Raw genomic sequence first — 24,281 nt, 5'->3', positions numbered from 1 at the left:
GTAAAAGCGAGATCTTTCTTAAGAATTGTTGCAACTGCATAACGTGAAAGACTACTTACATGGGATCCTTGACGCAGTGATTTCATATGGCTCCTCGTGAACATTTCATGAACTGTGTCAACATTCTCTGTTGTCCTGATCATCTTGCACCGGTTACATTCCCAGTTAGTAACTTCAGATAGCAATTTTTAACTATTTTTGTATCCAGTGTTGTTTGGTTTGTATGGATTCCTTGTTCAGCTCTCCACCACTTTAGCACTTGCATCACAGATCCCCAGACCTCATAACAAGCTGCTGATTTGGCCCATTCTTCCACAGTCAACACAGACAGCATTTCATTTTCCAACTTAAACAAAAGAAAAAAATGTTAAATACAACCTCCTAACAATAATAGCTCTAAGAAAATTGGTTCATAAATGAAGAAATTATAACTGTTTAAAAATAGGAAGTGAGTTACCAGACACCCTGTAGATTGGTGTCACTTTCAGTTGTTCATGAGTTTTTTTCACTTCTCTACACTTCCTGACAGACAGCAAGTCATATGTATCCAAATGTTGGTTAAAACTGCTCAAGGCAGTCCTTACACCTAGGCATGCCAGTGGTGTTTTATCCCCACAGAATTTTTCTCAGGCAGTAACTCACTGATGTACCACAATTGGTTGCTGTTGCATTCAAGCAATCACTGTCACCCTCTTCTTGCTTTTATTCCCACTTTCACTCTCACTCCCTCTCCTATCTCTAGGAGTGAAATGTCATTGAAATGGTCACCAATCAACCTTGCAGCCCAGAAAACTATTGTACAGGTGCCGAGGGGGGCTGGACAAGTTAGTGAGGATGTGAGCATCTGAAGGGATTATTGCCAATGAAAGAGTGGGTTAAAAATTAAGAAAAAGCAATATATGTATTGTATTGGGCATGCCCCGGTTGGGCTATGAAACTGTTAAGCAGTCTGCACTGCCATAAGACAAAGTTAATTTTGTATTGGAGCGAAGTCTGAAGAAAGGTGTAGGAGAGGATTCATGTCATTAATAGCTGGAAGCCAGTGCCAGTGTGTGTGACCAGTCTGCGCAGTCATAAAATGAAGTTAACTGTGTATTGGAACGAAGTCTGAAAAAAACATGTAGGAAAGGATTCATGCCATTACTAGTTGGAAGCCAGTGCCAGAGAGTGTGTCCAGCCTGAAGTCGATGCTCCATGTGGTGACCAAAAGGTGTTAACATAATTTCTTTCCCATGCTCCCTAGTGGCTGTCCACAGTGGATACATAATGAGCATGTCAACAGATCACTTTCCACAGGAATAAACAGCCTCCGCTGAAGTAACAATCCTACTTAGCACAATTAATTATATTTGAACATTTCAGGTAGATATTAAAATTAAAAATAAAATTAGTAAACTTAAATGCCAATTAGACTGGTTAGGTGACCTGCACACTTTTGAGCTGAAACCAGTGTCACTTGTTTTCCATTACTTGTATGATCTTGTAACCATAACTAGGGGAGCTAGTGATCTTCACGTACATAGTAATTTTTACCAGTTAGTAAGACATATGATTGAAATTGTTCTGAACAAACACTTTGATATATATGGATTGAATATGTTATTATTGTTACTCTGATTTATATAATGGACGTTATTACAGATCAACAGTTGAAAGAAGAACAAGCTAAGCTAATTCTAGAACGCTATGAAAGAGAAGATAAGGAGGAAGTATCGAAGCATTTACAGCAAGAACTGGAGGCTCTGAAAGCTAAGCATGAAACAATGATTGCTGAAAATAATACACTTTCAATAAAGGTAATAAATTTTGTTAGCTTGTAGTTTCCATATTTTGATGCCTAGGTCCATACTGAGTATTTGACACTCAAGGTGTTAGTTTTAATATGGCAGGTACTGTATAATTCCAGTGTTTATGATCTAAGTGTTATGTAAATTGTTGGGCTGTGCCATCTTGTAATGTTTTGTGGTTCGTGGCTGGATAAGGATAGGATGCTATGATAGGTGAGTGGCCAGTTTCTTCTTGCTACAACACAATATACAAATGTGGTTCAGGTACACTTTATTACTGGAACCAATTGAGTACTTGACTTGAGTGAAGTTCTGTGGTTAACAGCGGTCAACATGTACTAATTCTTGAATCTTGTCCCTATCCATATCACAATAACTAACGTTCCCTTTTAGCTAGCTAAGGTGCGAGGTGACGACTATTACTGTGAAAGACTAGAGCACAGTGCGACGTATTGAGGTGCAATGCGAGCTGAGTCCTGTTGTTACGCACTGAGGGCTGAGATTGAGATAGATCAGTCGGCGGTGGCAGCCTATATGTATGTTTCCCAGGGGATGTTATCGGTGCATAGCTTGAGGGCATGTCATAGTCTTCTCTTGTCATAGGTGCACTTAGTTCAGTGCCTGCTATATGAGAGGCGTTGGAAAGAAATGAGTCAGAGACATAATTACAGAAGCCAGTACCTGTATGTTAGAAGTATTGACCATGTCTGTTGAGACACTTGTCCCTCTGTGACACAAGGCAATCAATGACTGTCTATAAAATTCCCAGGACTGTGATGTGAACCAGTTCTACATGTACAACTGGATGTCATTGTCCGAGGTGAATCATTTGCCCCTCAGTGCCTTTTTAAGGGGATCAAAAATAGCGTAATCACAGAGAGAGATCTGGACTGTATAGAGGGTGGCCAAGAATCTCCCATTTGAATTTCTGCAGGAGTGCTGCGACTGTGTTGGCTGTATTAGGTGGAGCAGAATGACCCCATGGGTGAGATTGCATGGTTGTTTTGATTTGATTGCTTGGCAAAGTGTGGTCAAGGATTGGGAGTAATTCTGGGCATTCACTGTTGTTCCATACTGCAGGAAGTGAATCAGAAGGGGGCCACCTTGGTCAAAGAAGAACCTCAGCCTAACCTTTCCTGCACTCGTGGACGACAATGCCCAGCTGTACGTGCAGAACTGGTTCACATCACAGCCCCAGGAATCTTATGAGACAGCCATTCACTACCTTTGTCACAGAGGGACAAGTGTCTCAACAGCCAGGGTCAATACTTCTAACATACAGTTACTGGTTTCTGTAATTATTGCTCCAGTTCGTTTCTTTTTGAATGCTCGTTATACAATGTTTCCTAGTGCTGACCGGTGTGCTGGTGAAGGTGTATGCAATCACATAAATAAATCCCCATATCCGTCATTCTTTTACTTTAGCTGTCTGCTAAACTTATTCTGTAACACTTCCTACCACTACTTAGTCTATTCACTAATCACTAATAAAACTGACTTCATCAAAGAGAGCCATCAGCTAGATGATCCGTGTCATGACATGTGGACACCATTCAGCTTCCTTTTCCAGCATGACATCTAATGAGCTGCCAGTGTTAAAAAACAAACATAGACAGCAAATCTTTAATAGTGACTTGCCATAAAATGATATATTCTAGAATGAGCCCTGTAATTGCCTGTAACGAAGAGTCATTGAAGGAAAGATAACTCTGAAAGAGAGGAGAAAGAACATCACCACTTGGAAACCTGGATGTTGTTAAAAATGGACAGCATCCAGTCAATACTTTCTGTAAGACAGATATGGCAAAGAAGAAGAAGAAGAAAAAGAAGAAGAAGAAGAAGAGTGACATGTTTTGAACTCATAAAAGGCATGTGGCAATTAGCAAATTATTCTGGCAATGACTTCTTTCTGTGTTCTGCACAATTCTCTTTTATATACACATACCTGCCAACAACTTAGCTAATAATGCCAAAACTAAAGTTTCATATCATAACTAACCACTGTGTCCACTGTGTGTGTGTGTGTGTGTGTGTGTGTGTGTGTGTGTGTGTGTGTGTGTGTGTGTGTGCGCGCGCACACACACACAGCCCCTCTCACTTGCTCAGATACTATTTTGGCTGTAGGTAATACCATGCTGCCCAAATTTCCGTAGTGCTTTCTAATTCCTTTGTCTGTGTAACATCCCTTCATAGTGGTTAGGATTTGAAGTTCAGGAAAATTGAAGGTGGTCCACTGCTTGTCTTGATCGTACGTTTTTCAGTAATATGAATTAGGAGAGGTTCCTATTCACCACATAGAGAAGGCATTGAGCAGCAGACAAGCATGTTTAAAAGTAGACTAACAACAATATAGGAAAAGATAGATTGCTACTCATCTTAAAGAAGACATGTTAAGTTGCAGACAGGCACAATTAAGACACTCAAACAAAGCTTTTGGCCACAGCCTTCATCTGCAAAAGAAAAACACACACCATTCATACACACAAGCAAGCACATGTCATGCACACGTGACCACCAACTCCAGCAACTCGAGCCAGATTGCCATGACCTGAGCTGACAGAGTTGGCAGTCATTTGTGCATGAGGTATGCTTGCTTGTGTGTATGAATTGTGTGTGTTTCTCTTTTGCTGATGAAGACTGTAGCTGAAGGCTTCGTACAAATGTCTTTTAATTGTGCCTGTGTGCAACTTAAGACGTCTTCTTTACAGTAAGTAGCAATCTGTCTCTTCCTATGTTGTTGGCATTCCTACCTGGTGTTCCCATTGTTTAAAACAATGGAACTTGCCATTGGTGGGGAGGCTTGTGTGCCTCAGCAATACAGATATCCATATCGTAGGTGCAACCATAATGGACTGCTATTTGTTGAGAGGCCAAAAAACATGTGGTTCCTGAACAGGGGCATCAGAAGGGGCAACAGTCTGGATGATTGTAACATCAACCAAAACAACCTTGCTGTGCTGACACTGCAAACGGATGAAAGCAAGGAGAAACTGCAGCCATAATTTTTCCCAAGAACATGCAGCTCTACTGTATGGTTAAATGATGATGGTATCCTCTTAGGTAAAATATTCTGGGGGTAAAATAGTCCCCCATTAAATCTCTGGGCAAGGACTACCCAGGAGGATGTCGTTATCAGAAGAGACAAAACTGGCATTCTATGGATCAGTGTGTGGATGTCAGATCCCTTAATAGGGCAGGTAGGTTAGAAACTGTAAAAAGAGAAATGGATAGGTTAAAGTCAAATGTAGTGGGAGTTAGTGACGTTTGGTGTCATGAGGAAAAGGACTTCTGGTCTGGTGAATACAGGGTTATAAATACAAAATTGGATAAGGGTAAAGTAGGAGCAGATTTAATAATTAATAAAAGACATAGGAATGCAGATAAGATACTATGAATAGCTTAGTGAACACATTATTGTAGCCAAGGTAGACATCAAGCCCACAGCCACCACAGTAGTTCAAGTTTATACGCCAACTAGCTTAGCAGATGACGAAGAGATTGAAGAAATGTGTGATGAGATAAAAGAAATTATTCAGAAGGTTAAAGGCAACAAAAATTTAATTTTCGATAGTTGGAAAAATAGTTGCTGAATATGAACTAGGGGAAAGGAATAAAAGAGGAAGCCGCCTAATAGAATTTTGCACAGAGCATAATTTAATTATAGATAATTTGGTTTGAAAATCATGAAAGAGAGTTGTATATGTCGAAGGGACCTGGAGACACTGGAAGATTTCAGATTGATTATATAACAGTAAGACAGATATTCTGAAACCAGATTTTAAATGTAAGACATTCCCAGCGTCAGACGTGAACTCTGACCACAATTTATTGGTTATGAACTGGAGACTGAAACTGAAGAAACTTCAAAAAGGTAGGAATTTAAGAAGATGGGACCTGGATAAACTGAAGAACCAGAGGTTGTAGAGTGGAAGTTGAACACTGATTACTTTAAATGATGTAGTCAACAGGTACACATTCACATTTAACAGTTCTTTACTTTCACTGTCAACAACCCCCCCCCCCCCCCCCCCCCCGCCAATATACATATTTAATATGGCCAATTAATTATTGTTTAACTTTCAACAAGCCTCATTAATAGGTAGCAGGCAAACATCCACATAGTGCTACAATAGTTTACTGTTGAACATCTACTAGCAGTAAGAACCTAACCACACATTTCACAGTCTTTCAAATACATTGAACAGACACTGTCATTGCTTTAACACATGGCCTATTGATGATTTGATGCATTGTTGTTGATTTAACCATTATGGGTTTCTCGTCTGAAATTCAGTCATGGACTGACTGTGTCGGGACCAAAAATCAGTCCCTTATATATTATCACAATAATAGTCACTGCAACTACACATCGTTTGATGTTGTAATTTACAGAAATCACAATTAAGACTTAACTCATTAAATTAACTGAATAAATCGATAAATTGTGTCTTTTTAACAGTTTCTTCTACTACAATGGTTAAGCTGTATTATTTGTTTAAATCATGAAATTAACAGTTACGCAAGCAGTACTTTTTACTAAACTGGAAATTACCTTGAATTAATTAAGAGCTGGCTGTGCTACCATGTTTTCAGATAGAGCCAAATAGATCCTTTAAGAATACTATTAGCTGTTACTCCAAATGTTTACAATTATTACAAAATTTATATTTGCTTAGAATTTAAGTTACGAAACAATCACTGATTTCACCCTATAATGAAAGTATTAACTAGGAATAGTCAAAATAAATTAGAAAATCAATTACACACAGAAAATTAACCTTTTAAGTGGGCATGACTAATATATCTGTCCATGCTCTGCTATTGCACAGTGGGTTCGATGGATATATCCGTCCACTGTGTTCTGTGGCTAGTAGCTAGTGGGAATGATGAGTTATCGGCCTGCCGTTGACACTGTGCTATTAGTTGAGCTTCGTCCACTAGATGGCAGCTCTTGTCACGCAACACAATGTGTTCTATGCTAGTTACAACATTGTTCACCCTAGCACACGTCGAGAAAATGCGTCCTGTGAAGCAGCCGCAAAAGCGCGCCTTTTTCGTCTGTGTTTACCGCAGCGTTAGTGAGTGATCTTTTGCAATGGCGAAAAGAAGTCATTTATCAGATTTAGAGATGAAGCTGCTTTTAGAAAGTGACGATAATTTCAGTGACAGAGACTTCGATTCAGAAACATTTGATGATGAGACACTACTGCAGCTGATGGTACCTAGTTAATTTGTGCGTGCTAGTTCAGTCCGTATTCAATATTTGTTCAGTGGTAATAGTGGTACAGTTGTGCCTTTAAAACAAAACAATGTGATGAGTTGTTTTGTGTGTTTTGTGGATGATGCTTTGTGCACAATGATAGCTGAACAGACGAACTTATATGCAGAACAGTTCATAGCTTCTCATCTCAATTTAGCAGCATGCTCCAGGGTTCACAGTGGAATGCTTGTACTTCAAGGAATTCTTCACAAACCAGACCACAAAATGTACTTTTCAAAGAGGGAATCAGTTGATACACCTTTCTTCAGGAACGTGATGAGTTAAAAGCAGTTTCATCTTCTATTGAAATTCCTCCGCTTTGCTGACAATACCTCATATGATCCACTAGGCACTATCAGCAGAAAACTACCCAAAATTCACCCCATTATGGAGCATCCGCGGGGTAAATTCAGATCAGTGTACATGCCAGAAAGGAACATCACCGTTGATGAATCGTTGTTGCTCTGGAAAGGACAGCTTGTATGGAAGCAATATATTCCGTCAAAGCGTAGCAGATTTGGCATCAAATTGTATGAACTCTGTGAAAGCAGTTCCGGGTATGTATGGGACTTTATTGTTTACACTGGAAAAAACACTAATTATGGTAGCCACTATCCAGATGAAAAAATAACCTATCAAATTGTTTTGTAGCTTGCACACGATCTACTCAGGAAAGGCCACTGTATTTATCTTGACAACTGGTACACCAGTACAGATTTGGTGGACAAACTAACCAGCAATAACACCGATGTTGTCGGCACAATGCGGCAAGACAGGAAGGGGTTCCCTGACTTTGTAAAAAAAGGAAAAACTGAAGAAAGGGGAGTACATAACAGGGTACAAAGGCAAGTAGATGGTAATGAAATGGAAAAACAAAAGAGACGTAGTTGTGGTTCAACAAGAATATGGGGGGGGGGGGGGGGGGGGTGGATAGGTGCGATTCTCAGTTACAAAGTTACCAGATGGCCAGAAGCAGGCTGAAAAAATACTATCAGAAGCATTTCCACCACTTGTTGGACATTGCATGCTACAATGCATACGTTCTGTACAGGAAGCATGGTAGCGAACAAAGTAGAATGAGCTTCCTGATTAGTCTAGGTGAACTGTTGAACACCAAAATCAACACACCTTACAGCAAGGCATTTTCTATACCTTTTGCCACCCACAACGAAGAAAAGACCAACAAGGAGGTGTGTGGTGTGTACGAGAAAAGGCCTTCGCAAAGAGACTTCATACTGGTGCGCAGAATGCGAAGTTTCCTTGTGTGCAGCACCTTGTTTTAAAATATATCACACTGAAAACGATATGTAATAATGTGAAAATACAGTTTTGTTAACTTCTGCAATATATTTCATTCATTTCCACCCAATATAAATTTAAATTCAACAATGAAAACGCGAAGGAAAACGTGAGAACAGTGCGCAGCACCACCACGAACGGGCGTGCTGGCGTATATTACCCACTGTGGAAGAAGCGCGCAAACTACCCACTTAACAGGTTAAACATGAAATTTGATGTAGTGTTATATTCGTTAAAACTGAGGGCCAGCCTTTTTCTTATATGAAAATACAGATTATATTCATGTATGTTAATGGTAATTAGTCAGAAATGAAAAAAAAAAGAATTTTAGGGAGGCATATGTATCCCAGCTTGTTTCGTCACAGTGGGACTGGTTAGAGGACAGATATAGTGATTCATAAGCATATATCAGTAGGGGAAAGATAGATGGCACCTACAGAAGAATTAAAGTGACCTTTGGAGAAAAAATAACTACCTGACGGAATATTGAGACTCCAGGAAAACCAGTCCTAAATGAAGAAGGGAAAGCAGAAAGGTGGAAGGAGTATGTAGAGGGTCTACACAAGGGTGATGTACTTGAGGGCAATATTATGGAAATGGAAGAAAACATAAATAAAGATGAGATGGGAGATATGATACTGCATGAAGAATCTGACAGAGCACTGAAAGTCCCTAGTCGTAACAAGGCCCTGGATTCCCACATTTTTAACACTCTGTTAAAACTACTGATGGTCTTGGGAGACCCAACCATGACAAAACTCTTCCATCTGCTGAGCAAATTGTACGAGACAAGTGAAATACTCTCATACATCAAGAAGAATATAGTATTTCAAATTACAAAGAGGGTGTATGCTAACAGGTGTGAAAATTACCGAACTATCAGTTTAGTAAGTCATGGTTGCAAAATACTAACACGAATTCTTCACAGAAGAATGGAAAAACTGTTAGAAGCTGACCTCAGGGAACACCAGTTTGGATCCAGAAGAAATGTACGAAGATGTGAGGCAATACTGGCCTATTACTTCTCATAGAAGATAGGTGAAGGAAAGGCAAACCTATGTTTATGCGTTTGTAGACTTAGAGAAAGCTTTTGGCAGTGCTGACTGGAATACTCTCTTTCAAATTGAGGGGTAAAATACAGGGAGCAGAAGGCTACTTACAATTTGTAAAGAAACCAGAAGGCAGTTATAATAGTCAAGGTGCATGAAAGGGAAGCAGTAGTTGAAAAGGGAGTGACACAGTTAGAGCTTATTCCTGGTGTTAATCAATCTGTATATTGGGAAAGCAATAAAGGAAACAAAAGAAAAATTTAGAGAAGGAATAAAAGTCCAGAGAGAAGGAATAAAAACTTTGAGGTTTGCTGGTGACATTGTAATTCTGTCAGAGACAGCAAAGGACTTGGAAGAGCAGTTGAATGGAATGGACAGTGTCTTTAAAGGAGGATATAAGATGAATGTCAAAAGCAAAAGGACAACAATGGAATGTAGTTGCATTAAATCGCTTGATGCTGAGGGAATTAGATTAGGAAATGAGACACTTAAAGTAGTAAAGGAGTTTTGCTGTTTGGTCAGCAAATTAACTGATGATAGTTGAAGTAGAGAGTATATAAAATGTAGACTGGCAATGGTGAGAAAAGTGTCTCTGAAGAAGAGAAATTTATTAACATCAAGTATTGATTTAAGTACCAGGAAGTCTTTTCTGAGGGTATTTGTGTGGAGTGTAGCTGTGTTGGGTACTGAAACAAGGACGATAAACAGTTTAGACAAGAAGAGAATAGGTACTTTTCAAATGTGGTGCTAAGAGAATAATGTTGAAGATTAGATGGGTGGATCATGTAATTAATGAGGAGGTGCTAAATAGAATTGGGGAGAAAAGAAATTTGTGGTACAACTTGACTAGAAGAAGGGATCAGTTGGTAGGGCACATTCTGAGACATCAAGGGATCGCCACTTTAGTAATGGCAGGAAGACTTATTTATTTATTTCGTGTTCCGGTGATCCATGTTGTGAATACATCACAGGATATGGAACGTGTCAGTTTTACAAACTTTTTATGGTATTTTGTAAGTATTGCTATTATTCATATTAAAATTATATGGCTTAGATTACCATTACAAATTAAAATCACAAAAAAATAAATGTTACAAAGTTAAGTATTACAGACTCTATACACGTACATACAGTAAATATACTACTGAAAACTTAAGATGCTTACAAGTAATAGATATACAGGATCACAAATGAAGAGTGGGAAATGTATCTGAGACTTATCCGTACAGGTACTAGGGTACTATTCATCATGGTTCAGGAACTCTTCCATAGTATAAAATGACCCTTGCAATAGGAACTGCCTTAAGCTTTTCTTAAACGAGAACTCATCATCTACTAAACACTTAATTTGTGAAGGGAGGGCATTAAAAATCTTACAACCACTGAAGTGGACCCCCTTCTGTACCTTACTCAGGTTTGCATGCTCATAGTGGATATCATCTTTTCTTCTAGTATCATGATTATGATAAACACTATTAGGTTTGAAGAGGGGCTTTTTTTCCTTATGAAATACATCAAGGAGAATATATATTGTGCAATGGATGTGAAGATTTGAAGTTCTTTAAAAAAGATTTCTGCATGTGGCTCTAGGGTGGGCTCCACTCATGATTCTTATGGCTCTTTTCTGTGCAGGTAGCACTTTCCTAGCAAGTGGCTGATTTCCCCAGAATATGATTCCATATGCCATAATGGCATGAAAATAACCATAATAAGCTGATTTACTGGTTTCCGTATTTCTGTAAGAGCAGATAATGCGTAAAGCATAAGTTGCCGAATTCAGCCTTTTGCAGAGATCCAAGATGTGGTTTGACCAGTTTAGTTTGCTATCTATATGTAAGCCAAGGTACTTTGTACTATCGAGGGTGTAAACATCGAGAGGGAGACCAAGAGATGAATACAGTAAGCAGATTCAGAAGGATGTAGGTTGCAGTAGTTACTCGGAGATGAAGAGGTTTGCACAGGATAGAATAGCATGGAGAGCTGCATCAAACCCATCTTCAGACTGAGGACCACAACAACAAAAAACAACTAAAGTATACTAACCTATTGGACAAAATCCTTTGTCTGTTAACTTAGTCTATCTTTAAATTTTCTTTTAAATGTGCCTGTGTGCCACTCAATGTCTTCTCGGTTGTTGAGTAACATTTTATATTAATTCATATTGCATATTGTTGTTATTCTGTACCAGATTTTCTATTAAAAGTAGTTGCATTATATTGTAAAAGTATGTTGTAGAATGTCCAAAATTATTATTAGTTTGAGGGATTTCTTTTTGAACTTCTCATGTTTTAACTAAATAATTATTGACTACACATGTCTCTTTTGTATGCAATTTTTTTAAAACACGCAGCTGTCTCTTCTCTCTTCAATAGTTTAGGGGAATTTATTGTAAAATTTTATTCTGTATTGTAAAACACATTTTTCATTTATTTTTTCTTGAAAAGTGTAAGCTAAGTTTGGCTGATGTTCCATTACAAGGTAGTGAAGTAATTATTAGCGTTCCTCTTTAACGCTAGCAATGGATTGATAGCTGTTCTAAAATGGTGCAGCTAGAATTAGTAAATGTTTAAACATATACGTCTTAGGTTAAGTAATATTTTTAGTTGTTGTTTGTAAGGCCCTATTCTGTATTTGAAAATTTTGTCCAAGTTTTTTGTATTTAATTTTAAAAAATGATTCCATTACTGAGGGGTGAATGTAAATAGAAGTAGTATGGAACTGCAAGGCACTAGTTGTTATGACGGGGCACCAAGGGCATACAATGCTGTCAATGGTGTTTTTATTGTTATTTTTTTATCCTTTGTACCTTTGGGTATTAGTTTCATTTCAATTAACTGCCAATATTCACCTCAAAATATTTTCTATTTCTCCTTCCCATACTCCTGATTGGTGGGTTTGCTGTCACTACAGTTTTTACAGTCTCACATTTTCAAGTCTCACTATTTTTGCCATTTCTTTCTAATACTTTTGTGCCTTTTTCTTTTGTTTTGGAGTTATGTTGGCTTTGTCAGGTTTCAGCTGTCAGCCATTACACACCAGCAGAGCCCGTAGTGGACTCACCACTCTTTTGTGAGTTTGTGCTTTGCTACCACGGGCCCCAGCCTTTGTAGCAGCTTTTCCCTTTTTGTGCTGCATGTCTGTCCTCGTGTTATTCTTTTTTCTTCTCCCTTGGGGAACATGTCTGGGATATGTTTGGGAATGTGTTGTGAAGTTTTGGTAGCCTCACATTAGAACAGCCCCACAACTGTTTCTTTCTTTCTTTCTTTCTTTCTTTCTTTCTTTCTTTCTTTCTTCGTTCTCAATCTTCTATTCTTCCTCCAATTCAGCATTTGACGTTCCTCTTTGCTTATTATTCCTCTGTGTGTGCTCCTGAAGGGGTGAGTCCCTGAGCATTACTTTCCCAAACTACCAATTGGCCCCTGTCGTAAGAGTTCAGGAGGTGTGAACTGTCACCTAAAGCAGGCGAGCCTCCCTCTCATGGGGCCCCCAATTAGAAGGAGCACCCCATCGGAGATGCTGGCAATCGAGGGCGATTTTCTTGCAATGAGCCAATCACCATCTCAGTCTGTCTCCTAAATGTAATCAGAATGAGGCTAAAGATTCCAAGAATCTGCCAGCTTCACCTCTGTTCCTCTTGGTATCACATGTTGGAGGTCAGTCTTTTGCTATGGTTAGTCTGTTTGTTATTCAGAAAGGTGTTGATGCAGTTGCAGGCCTTGTGGAATCATGCTCTCATTTACGTAATTGCACAATGCTTTTGGTAACCAGTTGTGGTTTTCAAGCCTAACAGCTGCTTGCAGCTTCACCCTCCAGGGCTGTCCTGTTCATGTCAAGGCCCACCGAGTGCTGAATTCTTTGCATAGTGTTAACTACACTAGACTGCTTGATAGTCTGACCGAGGGAGAATGCAAAACTGACCTCACTGATCAGGGCGTCACTGCAGTCCATTGGTGAAAAAGGTTGGTGCAACCTTAATGCCCACATACACTCTTTTTTCTCATGTTTGATAGAGTACGATCAAAGCAGGCCATGAAGTCATCACAGTCCAACTGTACATTCTAAACCCAATGCACTTCTGCCAGTGTCAGCGTTACAACCACAGTCACCTGTGCTGTTGAAACACTACCAAATGTGTTACCTGAGGTAGGAATGCTCACGAGGGTGATTGCCGACCTCCTCCTCCTTCTCCTCCCCACTGTATCAATTGCAGTGGCAACCATTCAGCCTCATCCTGAGAACGTCCCATGTATCTTGATAAGTGGGATGTCCAGGAGATCTGGGTGAAGGAAAATGAGCCTTACCGTGTTGCTTGCAAGTTGTTGGCTATTCAAAAGCCCCCTGTTCTACCATGTGGCACTTACAGCACCCTTCTTGCTACGCCTTGCTCTATGAAGGACATGGCCACAAAGGCTTGCGATCTCAAATTCAGCACTGCAGTTGTACAACTGTGCAGTATCACAGTATCCTCCGCATCTCCTTCTCCTCCTCCAGCTGTACAACAAGCCACCAAATCTTTGCCTCTAGCGACGAAATCACCTGCTACATGACTGGCAGGCTGGAAAGAACAGAAGGAATACTCCTCCGAAGACCTTTTATGTCCCTCTAGCCAACAAACATTTGAGTCTTCATCTGCCAACCACAAAGGTTCTAAGAAATCAAACAAAGGCAAACGTTCTCCTTCCCCAACTTGAACTTGTGGAAGAGGACCTTCAGGCTCTGCACCCTGTAGCAACCAGTCTTCAAAGACCGGCACTCAGCAGCAGCTGAGGTGACTACACTTTGTTTCCTTCCACCCTAGTCCCCATTATGACCCTTCTCCAAGGGGCATTCACAACATTAGACTCACCAAGGAGGAATTATGGTTGCTCTTGGATTCACAGTGCCCACTTGTTCTCTGCCTCCAAGAAACAAAATTGTGTCTTTGTGACCCCTTTGACGTCTCGCATTTCCTTCTGGTCCGCTTTGACCATCCCCCCAAGGATGGCATTCTATCTCATGGGGAGAGTCATGTTGCTCATCCAGAATGATGCTCATTACTGAACGACCTCACTGAACACAGTCTGCTTTATCCTTCCTCATTTCACCTTTTCTCTTTGCAATGTCTCTGTCATTTGGTGTCACCAGGGCAGACTTCCTCCATATTGTTGATCAACTCTCTCATCCTTTCATACTGCTCGGTGACTTTAATGCACAAAACCCACTTTGGGGATCTTCCAGAACCAGTCAGAGAGGTCCCCTCTTGGCTGACCTCAATCAACTCAACCTCATTTGTCTTAACTTTGGAGCAGCCACATTCCTTTCAGATTCTACGCACACCTGTTCCCGTTTGGACCTCTCATTTTGCACTGCCCAGCTTGTCCATCATCTTGAGTGGTCAATTCTCGTTGACACATATGTGACTGACCATTTCTTGTGTACTGTGTGTTTGCTGACTCCTGCCCAAGCTATGTGTAAGCACAATTGGCAGCATTCTAAGGCCAGCTGTAGGCTTTATTCCTCCCTGGCGACCTTCAATGAACAACATTTCCCAAGTTTTTGATGACCAGATACAGTACCATGCGAATGTTATCCTTCCCACCACAGAATGTTCCTCGCCTCGCACTTCATCTTCATTGTGCTGTGTCCCGGTCCCCTGGTGGACTAAGGCGTGCTATGATGTGATTCGTGCATGGAGATGTGCTCTCTGCATTTTTAAGCATCAGCCTATAATGGCAAACTGTATTCGTTATAAACAGTTGTGTGTGCAGTATCTACATCTACATCGATACTCCAGAAACCATCCATTTTTGAAAAAATAATTTAATTGGATAGATGATAAATCTACTCACCAAGTGGTGGCAGAACACCCATAAAAGAAGATTATAATCAGGCAAGCTTTTGGAGCCAGTGGCTCCTTCTTCAGGCAGAAGGGTTGAAGGGGAAGGGAGAGGGGAGAAGTAAAAGGATTGGAGAGGTCCAGGGAAAAAGGGTAGATTTTGGAAAAGCTGCTCAGAACTGCAGGTCAGGGGAGACTAGACAGTTGGGATGAGAAGGAAAGACTGACTATTGGGGACTGCATCGGACGAGATTTGAAAACCTGAGAGCTTAAAGATGGAAGATAGGGTAATATGCAAGTCAGAGATTACGTCTTGAACATCGTGCATGAGCTAATAAGAATGAAAAGCTAAGTGCATTGTACATAAAAGAAGTGGGAGGGAAGTGGTGAAAAATAGATAGGTAGGACAATGAAAGCAGTAGAAAACTAAAACAGGGTGAAGAAAAGAGTAGATACTGTGAAGAAATGCTGATATGGAAGGAATTAATGTAAATTGAGGCCAGATGGGTGGCGAGAACCATGGACATGTTCGAGTGCTAGTCCACCCTTTGGAGTTCTGAGAAACTGGTGTCTGGGGGAAAAATCCAGATGATGCTTGTAGTGAAACAGGCACCAAGGTCATGATTGTCATGTTGTAGTCCATGCTCTGTGACGATTATTGTGTTTTGCCAGTGTACTCCGTCAGCGTATGCCCATTCATCCTAACGGATAATTTGGTGGTAGTCATGCAGATGCAAAAGGCTGAACAGTGTTTATATAACAGCTGGTATATGACGTGTCTTTATCCCTTTGATACTATATGTTTCGCCAGTTACAGGGCTGGTATAGGTAGTGGTAGGAGGGTGTATAGGGAAAGTCTTGCAGCAGGGACAGTCACAGGGGTAGGAACCATAGGGTAGGGAGATGGGTGCAGAAGAAGCATAGGTTCTGACAAGAATATTGCAGAGATTTGGAGGCCAATGAAAAGCTATTCTAGGTGTGGTGGGCAAAATCTCAGACAGAGTGGATCTCATTTCAGGGCATGATTTTAGGAAGTCACGAACTTATCGAAGCAGCTAATTAATACATTCCAGACCAAGATAATACTGAGCGAGCAGTGGTTTGCTTCGAAGTTGTTTTTTGAAGGGATCAGCAGTGCCAGGATTGGACGTGATGGCCTGGGAAATCTGTTTTTGAACTAGACTGGTGGGTTAATTATGTCCACTGAAGGCTGAGGTGAGAATGGTGATGTACTGCTGTAAAGAGTCTGCATCCAAACAAATACATTTGTCTCGATTGCCAAGGGTGTATGGGAGGGAACATTTGACATGGAAGGAATGGCAACTGTCATGTAAGTACTGTTGTTTGTTAGTATGTTTAATGTGGACAAAAGTGTGTAGCTGGTCTTCAGTGAGGATCAGATCAACATAAGGACCATACGAAATGTAAGTGGGAGAAGGTATTCAGAGATTCCAGGAATTTTAAAAGGTCAGCTTCATCATGAGTCCATATGGTAAAGATTTCATCAGTGTATCTAAGCCAAACCAGACTTACGGATCCCAGGAAAGCCCCCTCTAAGTGACCCATAACTAGGTTGGCATTGGAAGGAGCCATCCTGGTTCCCATGGCCCATACCCCTGATCTGTTTGTATGTCTGCTCCTTAAAGGTGAAGTAGTTGTTGGTAAGTATAAAGTTGATTAACGTGAGTGGGAAAGATGCCATAGGTCTGGAATCAGGTGGATGCTGACTGAGGAAATGTTCAGCAGTAGACCGACCATATATAAGGGGGATGTTGGTATAGGGGGAGGTGGCATCAATGGTGGCAAACTAATATTACTTGCATATAATAATTCCATTGTTATTTACAAATTTGCATTTAACAGTTTACAGTTCACTACGCTGCTGGGCCTTCACCCAATCATCTTTTGCCAATTTATTCATAAATTTGACATCTATTTTTTTCCCAGCCTCCACTTATTTTGTTAAACACACAATTCTTTCACATTTTAGTGCCATCTCCTGCATCACTTTAATTGCCAAGCTAAGTAGTTTAAGGTTTATCCTATGACTTTCTCCGTCCTGACATCATACTCTTTGCTATAGCCATTAACCTTATTATGGCCTGTCCCCCCCCCCCCTCCCCCCCCTCCCCCCCCCCTAAGCATCTCCAGCTTTCTTTTCGTCGACAACTTTGTGAACTATTGGAGTTATCCATAGACTTGTCTCCTTGAGTGGTATCTTCAGCACTGTCTCGATCGTCTTTACTCATGGAGCATAAACATTGGTTTTGCTTTTTCTCTGACAATACAGTTTGTATGAATTTCTGGTGGTGCAATCAGTTACTTCTTCCTTCTTTACATCTTGGGTCTGTTGTTCTTCCATTTGCTAAAACTACAAAATTCCTGGGGCTCATGCTTGATAGAAAACTTTCTTGGTCCTCCCTTGGTCCTACCTGGCTGCACGCTGTACCTGGTCTCTCAAAGTGTTCTAAGCGGTACTTCCTGGGGAGCCCCTGTCCATTTGAAACCAGACTAAGGGTGTTTTGTTTATGATTATGCACATTTGACCACCTTTCACCATCATAATACAATCCACCATCGTGGAAACTGTTTGGCCACTAGCCCGATTGAGAGTATGCGGAAGCTGCCGAACTATTGCTGTTATACTGGTGTGATGTGCTCCTCAGTGGAAATGCATGCTGTTTGTCTGTCATGCCTGGCAACCCATCCTATGTCTCGTTCTTCGATGACTCCCTCGACTGCTAATATTGCCTGCGTTATTCTTCTCTGTTACATCCCAGAGTTCGCTTTCAGTTATTGCTCAGGCAGCTTAACTTCATGCTACCCACCACATTCCCGATAGGTGTGACCCCTTCACCACCTTGGCTTAGTGTGGCAGCCTGTGTTCAACTTGCATTCACTTCCTAAGGAAACCAATCTGAATTAAATCTATTGTTGTAAGTTTCTTGACCTTCACATGGAACTTAGCAATAGCACCTTCATGTACAGTGATAGCTTTCAGACTTACTGTGCTTTTGGGTGTGTCTTCGTCAATGTCACCAACCACTTTCAGTCAGCTTCCAGAACACCGCTCAATATTTACAGCAGAGCTCTTCACCTTCTATCAGGCCACTCTGTACACCCAGTGGCATAGGCTTTTTAATTGTGCCATGTGCTCCGATTCTCTGTGCCTTTCAGAGCCTTTTTGGGCTGTACACAGTCCATCCCCTAGCTCAATGGGTCCAGGAAAGCTTCCAGGTGCTCTCCGTTGAGGGAGCCACTGTGATGTTTATGTGGGTTTCTGGTCAGATCTGTCTGATGGGAAGTGAAGCTGCTGATGCTGCTGCCAAGGCTGCAATCCACCTACCTGGTCCGCTAGCTCTTCCATCCCTTCCTTCTGCGCAGGTAGTGTCACTTTGGCATCACCACTGGTTTTCTCTTCACAGGAACAAGCTCTGGGGAATTGAGCCTCTCCCCGCAGCTTAGCTGACCTTATCTTGGCACTCTTGTTGCGAGGAGGTCATTTTGGCTAAGTTGTGTATTATGTGTTGCCATTTTAGCCATTGCCATTTGTTAAGAGGTGATCCTCTGCCAGTTTGTACCCATTGTCGTCAGGCTTTGACAGTTCACCATTTCTTGCCCAAATGCCCTTTTTTTAACCACTTATGTTCTTATATATGTTTTCTGCCTGAGTTATCGGCTGTTGTAGCAAGCAACGTACAGGCTGTCGACCGTGTTTTACTTTTTATCCACCAAAGCAATGTGGCGAATGGCATTTAATCTATGGTTGACACCTCTACACAAGGAAGTCCTTGTTCTTAGCTCATTTTCCTTCTGTTGATTGGGCTCAATATGTAGTTGCTTTTAAGTTCTTTTACTTCTTGGTGTTCTAAGGTTATGACATAGGTGCTTATGATCTCAGTTGTTTTTGTGCCATAAAACAAACAAAACAAAACAAAACACCAGTGGAGCAGCAAGTTACGTGTTTAAATTTTTCTGTATTTTCTTTGTAGTTTAATTCTTAAATTCCATACCTGGTTTTGTAACTGTGAAGTGTAGATTCAGGCAGTCTGAAGTGGAGTTGTCATTAATTCATTTGTTTGTTTTGAAGAGCAGCAACCATTTGTTCAGTCCAGTCATTCCGTCAGGTTCCAGCTGTCATCTATTAAGTACCAGCAGAGGAGCAGGTTACCTATTTAGCTTTTTCTGTATTTTCTTCATAGCCTAATTCCTAAATTCTTTGTGTGGCTCTCTATTTAAGAGGTTTAGTTTTGTGTTTTAGAAACTGTAAAGTGTAGATCATGCAGCCTGTAGCACAGTTGTTATTTCTTTTGAAAAGCCAGCTACACGCCCCAGTAAGGCACCAGCATCTGTTGGTGACACATCATGAGGATAGTGAGTTGGATATTTAGGTTTCTTTGTGTGCCTATATGTTTTACAAGTTAGTCATGCTGGGATGTGCACATGCTAGTGTGTGGATGCAGGAGCAGCTGGCCGCACTTCATGAACAGCAGGAGGTGCTTTTGGCCACTGTCAGCCATGATCAGGCTGCTTCCTTGGAGTCAAGTGGAGGCGGAGAATCTGGCACATCACATGGGACACTTAAAATGTCACTTGTTTCACCCTCGGGCTCTGATGCTGAGGTTTCTTTCATTGTACCTTATGATGGATCCATCCTCACCACCACAGGGGGAATGGTGCACGGTAATATGTTTGCGTCGCTCAAGGTGGAGAGTCTATGTACAGGCTGAGTGTCTGGCCTCGCCCGTTCACTCTGTGAGTGGACAGGTGGATGGAGAAGCTCTTTAAGCAGGGTTCAAGCAGGCATATGAGGATCGAGGGGGGGTTGGGGGGGGGGGGAACTGGGAAGCTAGTTATCTAGAACTTCGGTGTTAGGCACATTATGGAGCCCTGTAGAAAGATAGCATTCAGAGCTGGAAAGAAATCCAATTTGTACTGAGTATGTTGGTCTGGGGCTTCTTTCGAGTTGTGGAAATGGTCTTACTTGAAGCTGTGAAGTGTGCAAGATCCATTCATGCTCAGGTTCTGAATCCATCCTCAGTTTATATGGGGGGCTGGTGAAAGCAGCAGAGTCTGCTGGCCTAAAGCATGGTGTGCAAGCAGAGCTTGCAATTTGGAGCAGTGTACACAGAGTTGATCGGGGTCCTTTGATTTGGACCCGAGTGGAGGGTCTCAGCTGGAGGTTCATCAACTGTGTGACAGTCTTCACTGTAGTTCTTGTACCTGCACTATTGAATGGAGAATCGAAGGATTCCACGTGATAGGTCAAGTCAGGGCAGGGGTGTACTACACAAAGGAAACAGCAACTCTGGTAGTAGAGTACTTGTGGAATGTGTGTGGGGTTATTTTAGGCTAGGAGGTCGTAAGTACTGTGATGAGCACTTGATAGTTGACATGCAGATAATTGAATCGGATTGCTTTCAGAGTAAAGACACTTCGACTATCAAAATTGTATCAGTAAATTGGCAAAAGTATTCCTAACAAAGTTTCTGAATTTATTGCCCCCCAGGAAATTTGTCATGCTCGAATTATTCTCAGGACTGAGAGCACTGAAATATTAGCTGGCTGAAATATTTAGCAAGTAGTAAATGTATATCGGAAAGACAGATTAGTCACCATAGGAGGGGGAGTGTTGATTGCAGTTGACAAAAATACTGTTTCTCTTGCAACCAAATCTGATTGTTGACAGTGTAGTTACTGGAGGCGTACAACTGGTCTAGGTGAAATCAAGTTAATTGTTGGCTGATTTTTCTGGCCACCTAATTCATCATGAGAGTTTAAGTCATCCAAAGAAGGTCTGTACCCAGTAGTGTGGAAATATCCAGATCATGCAATAGTTAGTTAGTTTCATGTTCCATAGATCATTTTGTATGACAAATTGTAATGATGTGGAACAAGTCATTTTACACTCAAAATACAAAATAACTTGTAGTTACTGCTACATTCTGAACATTTATAAGTTTTTTTGGAGGTGACTTTAACCTACTGAATATAGACTGGGATGCCTATTGCAGAGGGTACAGACAGGTAGTCTTGTGAAATACTTTTGAGCACATTTTCTGAAAATTGTCTTGAGCAATTAGGTCGAGAGTCCACATGCATTGGAAATGGTTTAGACCTTATTGCTACAAACAGACCTGTCCTCCTTGACGGTGTCAGTATAGACAAGTATTAGTGATCATGATGTCTTCATAGTGATAGTGGATACTAAAGTTAATAAATCAATCCAAAAGGTTAGGAGAGTACTTTTTCTGAAAGAGCAGGTAAGCAGGGTTGGATCCCACTTAAACTGTGAATGGACTTCATTTAGTTCCATTATGATGGATATAGAGGAATTGTGGGCAAAGTTTAAACAGATTGTAAATCACCGTATCGAGAAATATGTGCCAAGAGAGAACTAAGGATGGAAATGGACCCACCGTGGTTTAAAAACAAAATTCGGAAATTGCTGAGGAAGTAAAGACTGTTGCCTACTCAGTTCAAAGAGAGTGTGCAAATTATGATACACAAAAGTTAGAAGAGATTAGTGCATCTGTAAAAAGATTGATATGTGAAGAATACAATAACTACCACCATCATAAGTTAGCAAAAGACCTTGCTGAGAACCTGAGAAAATTCTGGTCCTTGTAAAAGTGCTGAATGCATTAAAGGCCTCTATCCAATCACTCATTGACCAATCTGGTGTGTCAGTAGAAGATAGCAAAAGGAACGCTGAAGTTTTAAATTTTGTGTTTAAGAAATCATTCACCCAGGAGGATTGTACATACATATTATAGTCTGACCATTGCTTATCTCCTGTATGGAGGAAATAATAGGCATCCCTGGTGCAGAGAAACAACAGAAAGAGTTGAAACAAGTAGGTCACCATGTTCCTTTGGAGTCCCAATTTGGTTTTACAGAGAGTACTGTATGGCATTGGGCCATAGGTGGCATATATTGCGAATCTCTTGCCCGCCGCAAAGTCACAAGCAACTGGAATAAAGCGCAGGTGCCTCCTGCGTATAAGAAGAGTAAAGGAACATACATGCAAAATTATGGACCAATATCCTTAACATCAGTTTGCTGCAGAGTTATTGAACGTATTCTCAGTTCGAATATAATTAATTTACTTGAGACAGAAAAGCTTCTGTCCACATATCAGTATGGTTTTTGAAAGCATCGATTGCATGAAAACTCAGCTTATCCTTTTCTCACATGATATCCTGTGAACCATGGATGGAGGGTAATAAGAAAATTCCATATTCTCTGATTTCAGAAAAGCATTTGACGTGGTAGCTCACAAACAACTGATATGACATATGGTATAGGTTCCCACATATGTGAGTGGCTCAAAAAATTCTTAAGTAATAGAACGCAGTATATTTTTCTTGACAGCAAGTGTTCATCAGAGACAAGGGTATCATATCATCAGGAGTGCCCCAGGGAAGTGTGATAGGACTGCTGTTATTCTCTATATACAAAAATGATGTGATGAACAGAATGACCAGCAATCTGTGTCTGTTTTCTGATGATGCAGTGGTGTACAGAAAGGTGTCATTATTAAGTAACTGTAGGAGGATGCAAGATGGTTGTGACGAAGTTTCTCGTTGGTGTGACGAATGGCAGCTGTCTCGAAATGTAGATGAGTCAGAAAAACAAGCCCATAATGTTTGAAAACAGCATTAGTATTCAGTTGCTTGACAAAGTCATATCAATTAAATATTGGTGGAGTGTTGAAAAAGGTATGGAACAAAACTAGCATTTGAGGATTGTGACAGGAAAATCAAATGATCAACTTGCTTTATTGGGAGAATTTTAGGAAAAATGTGGTTTATCTGTAAAGGTCACAAAGTATAGAACCTGAGAAACTCGTAAGCCTGTAAGAAAAGTGAATAAGTAGTGGTGCGATGGATGGCAAGTAGTTTTGTGTCTTCCTTGGATGCAGGTGTTAAAATGTATCATGTGAAAGACAATAATGGAATAACATGTATCAGCATAGTGCATCTTTAAATGCATTGGAGATGTATGTTCCACTTTCTGTGTTCCACTATTTACACTTGTCTCGGATTCTCATGTACTTCCATTTGTTAAGTGTGGTTTAGTATAAAATGACGCCCCACCAGTCTGCTAACATCTTTTCCCCAGAGGGAATCATAGAATTTGTCAGTACAGTGGTTGTTACATATTTTCATTTATTAAATACAAGATACAATAAAATTTATGTTGTTATGTAGGTTCAAAACCTGGAAAAGGAGAGGTTCGAACGAGAGCAGACACTTTCCCGACTGCGGCAAGCTGCTGACAGCCAGCAGCAAGATGTGGCAGATTTACGTGCACAGGTAGCTGAGATGAGTGCTCTGCGGATGCAGCTAAATCAGTGAGTAGTGTTGTAACCTGATTGAACCTAACAGATGCAAATTCGGAGTGGTTATTAATATTTTATTCAATTTATGAAAGTCAGAGATTAAATGTAGATAGTAAATTCAAGAGAAATTATGAATAAAAATGTGTTTCGGCATTGTGGTGCAAGGTAAATCCTAACACAAAGAAATGTGAATACAGTATGTATCTAGAATAATGGAGATAAGCATAGGAAAGTGGCCTGATACATATTACAATATGAAATCGAGACAGTTTAGATAGTTGCAGCTTGAGAAGTATGGCAGATATTAACTTCCAGCATGACTGTTATGCATTAATTCTCTGAAAGAAACAGCAGAGATGGCGAATGCCATATAAGAGTTTATGATAGTTGGGTATATGATGTGCCTGCTTGTGACAGTCTTGTCTCCACATGTATACATTTTGATGAGGAAGTACTGCTAGTGATATGGATTACATGGCATGATTGATTTGTGTAGCAATCAGTGACTCACTTCCATATAGACTATGAAGTCTAGAAGTACAGTCACAGTGAGGTGCAGTTGTAAGTCATGCGATTTACTGTCTCTGTGACAACTGTATGTAGTCTGTATTCAGTGAATAGACATTTTTATAACAGTATTTATTGAACCTTTACTGTAAGCTGTCATACCACAGTTTCATATTTTGCATGGTTCATTTCTGCAGTATTTTTTCAGTGTCAAATGAGC

At 40.6% G+C, this 24,281-nt stretch overlaps 1 protein-coding gene across 6 annotated transcripts in view; it reads left to right on the top strand.

Annotated features, from left to right (window-relative positions):
• LOC126279088 (coiled-coil domain-containing protein 186-like) overlaps positions 1-24,281 on the top strand; it is a 183,766-nt gene that overhangs the window by 54,180 nt on the left and 105,305 nt on the right. For all 6 annotated transcript variants that reach the window (XM_049979546.1, XM_049979545.1, XM_049979550.1 and 3 more), the window contains 2 exons: positions 1,642-1,796; positions 23,424-23,566. In XM_049979546.1, coding sequence (XP_049835503.1) covers positions 1,642-1,796; positions 23,424-23,566 — 298 coding nt within the window. The remainder of the gene's footprint in view (positions 1-1,641; positions 1,797-23,423; positions 23,567-24,281) is intronic.

The sequence above is a fragment of the Schistocerca gregaria genome, chromosome 6 (genome assembly GCF_023897955.1).
Source record: "Schistocerca gregaria isolate iqSchGreg1 chromosome 6, iqSchGreg1.2, whole genome shotgun sequence".
Taxonomy (NCBI): Eukaryota; Metazoa; Arthropoda; class Insecta; order Orthoptera; family Acrididae; genus Schistocerca; species Schistocerca gregaria.
Note: the sequence above shows the minus strand (reverse complement) of the source record. Positions and strands in the feature narration are given on the sequence as shown.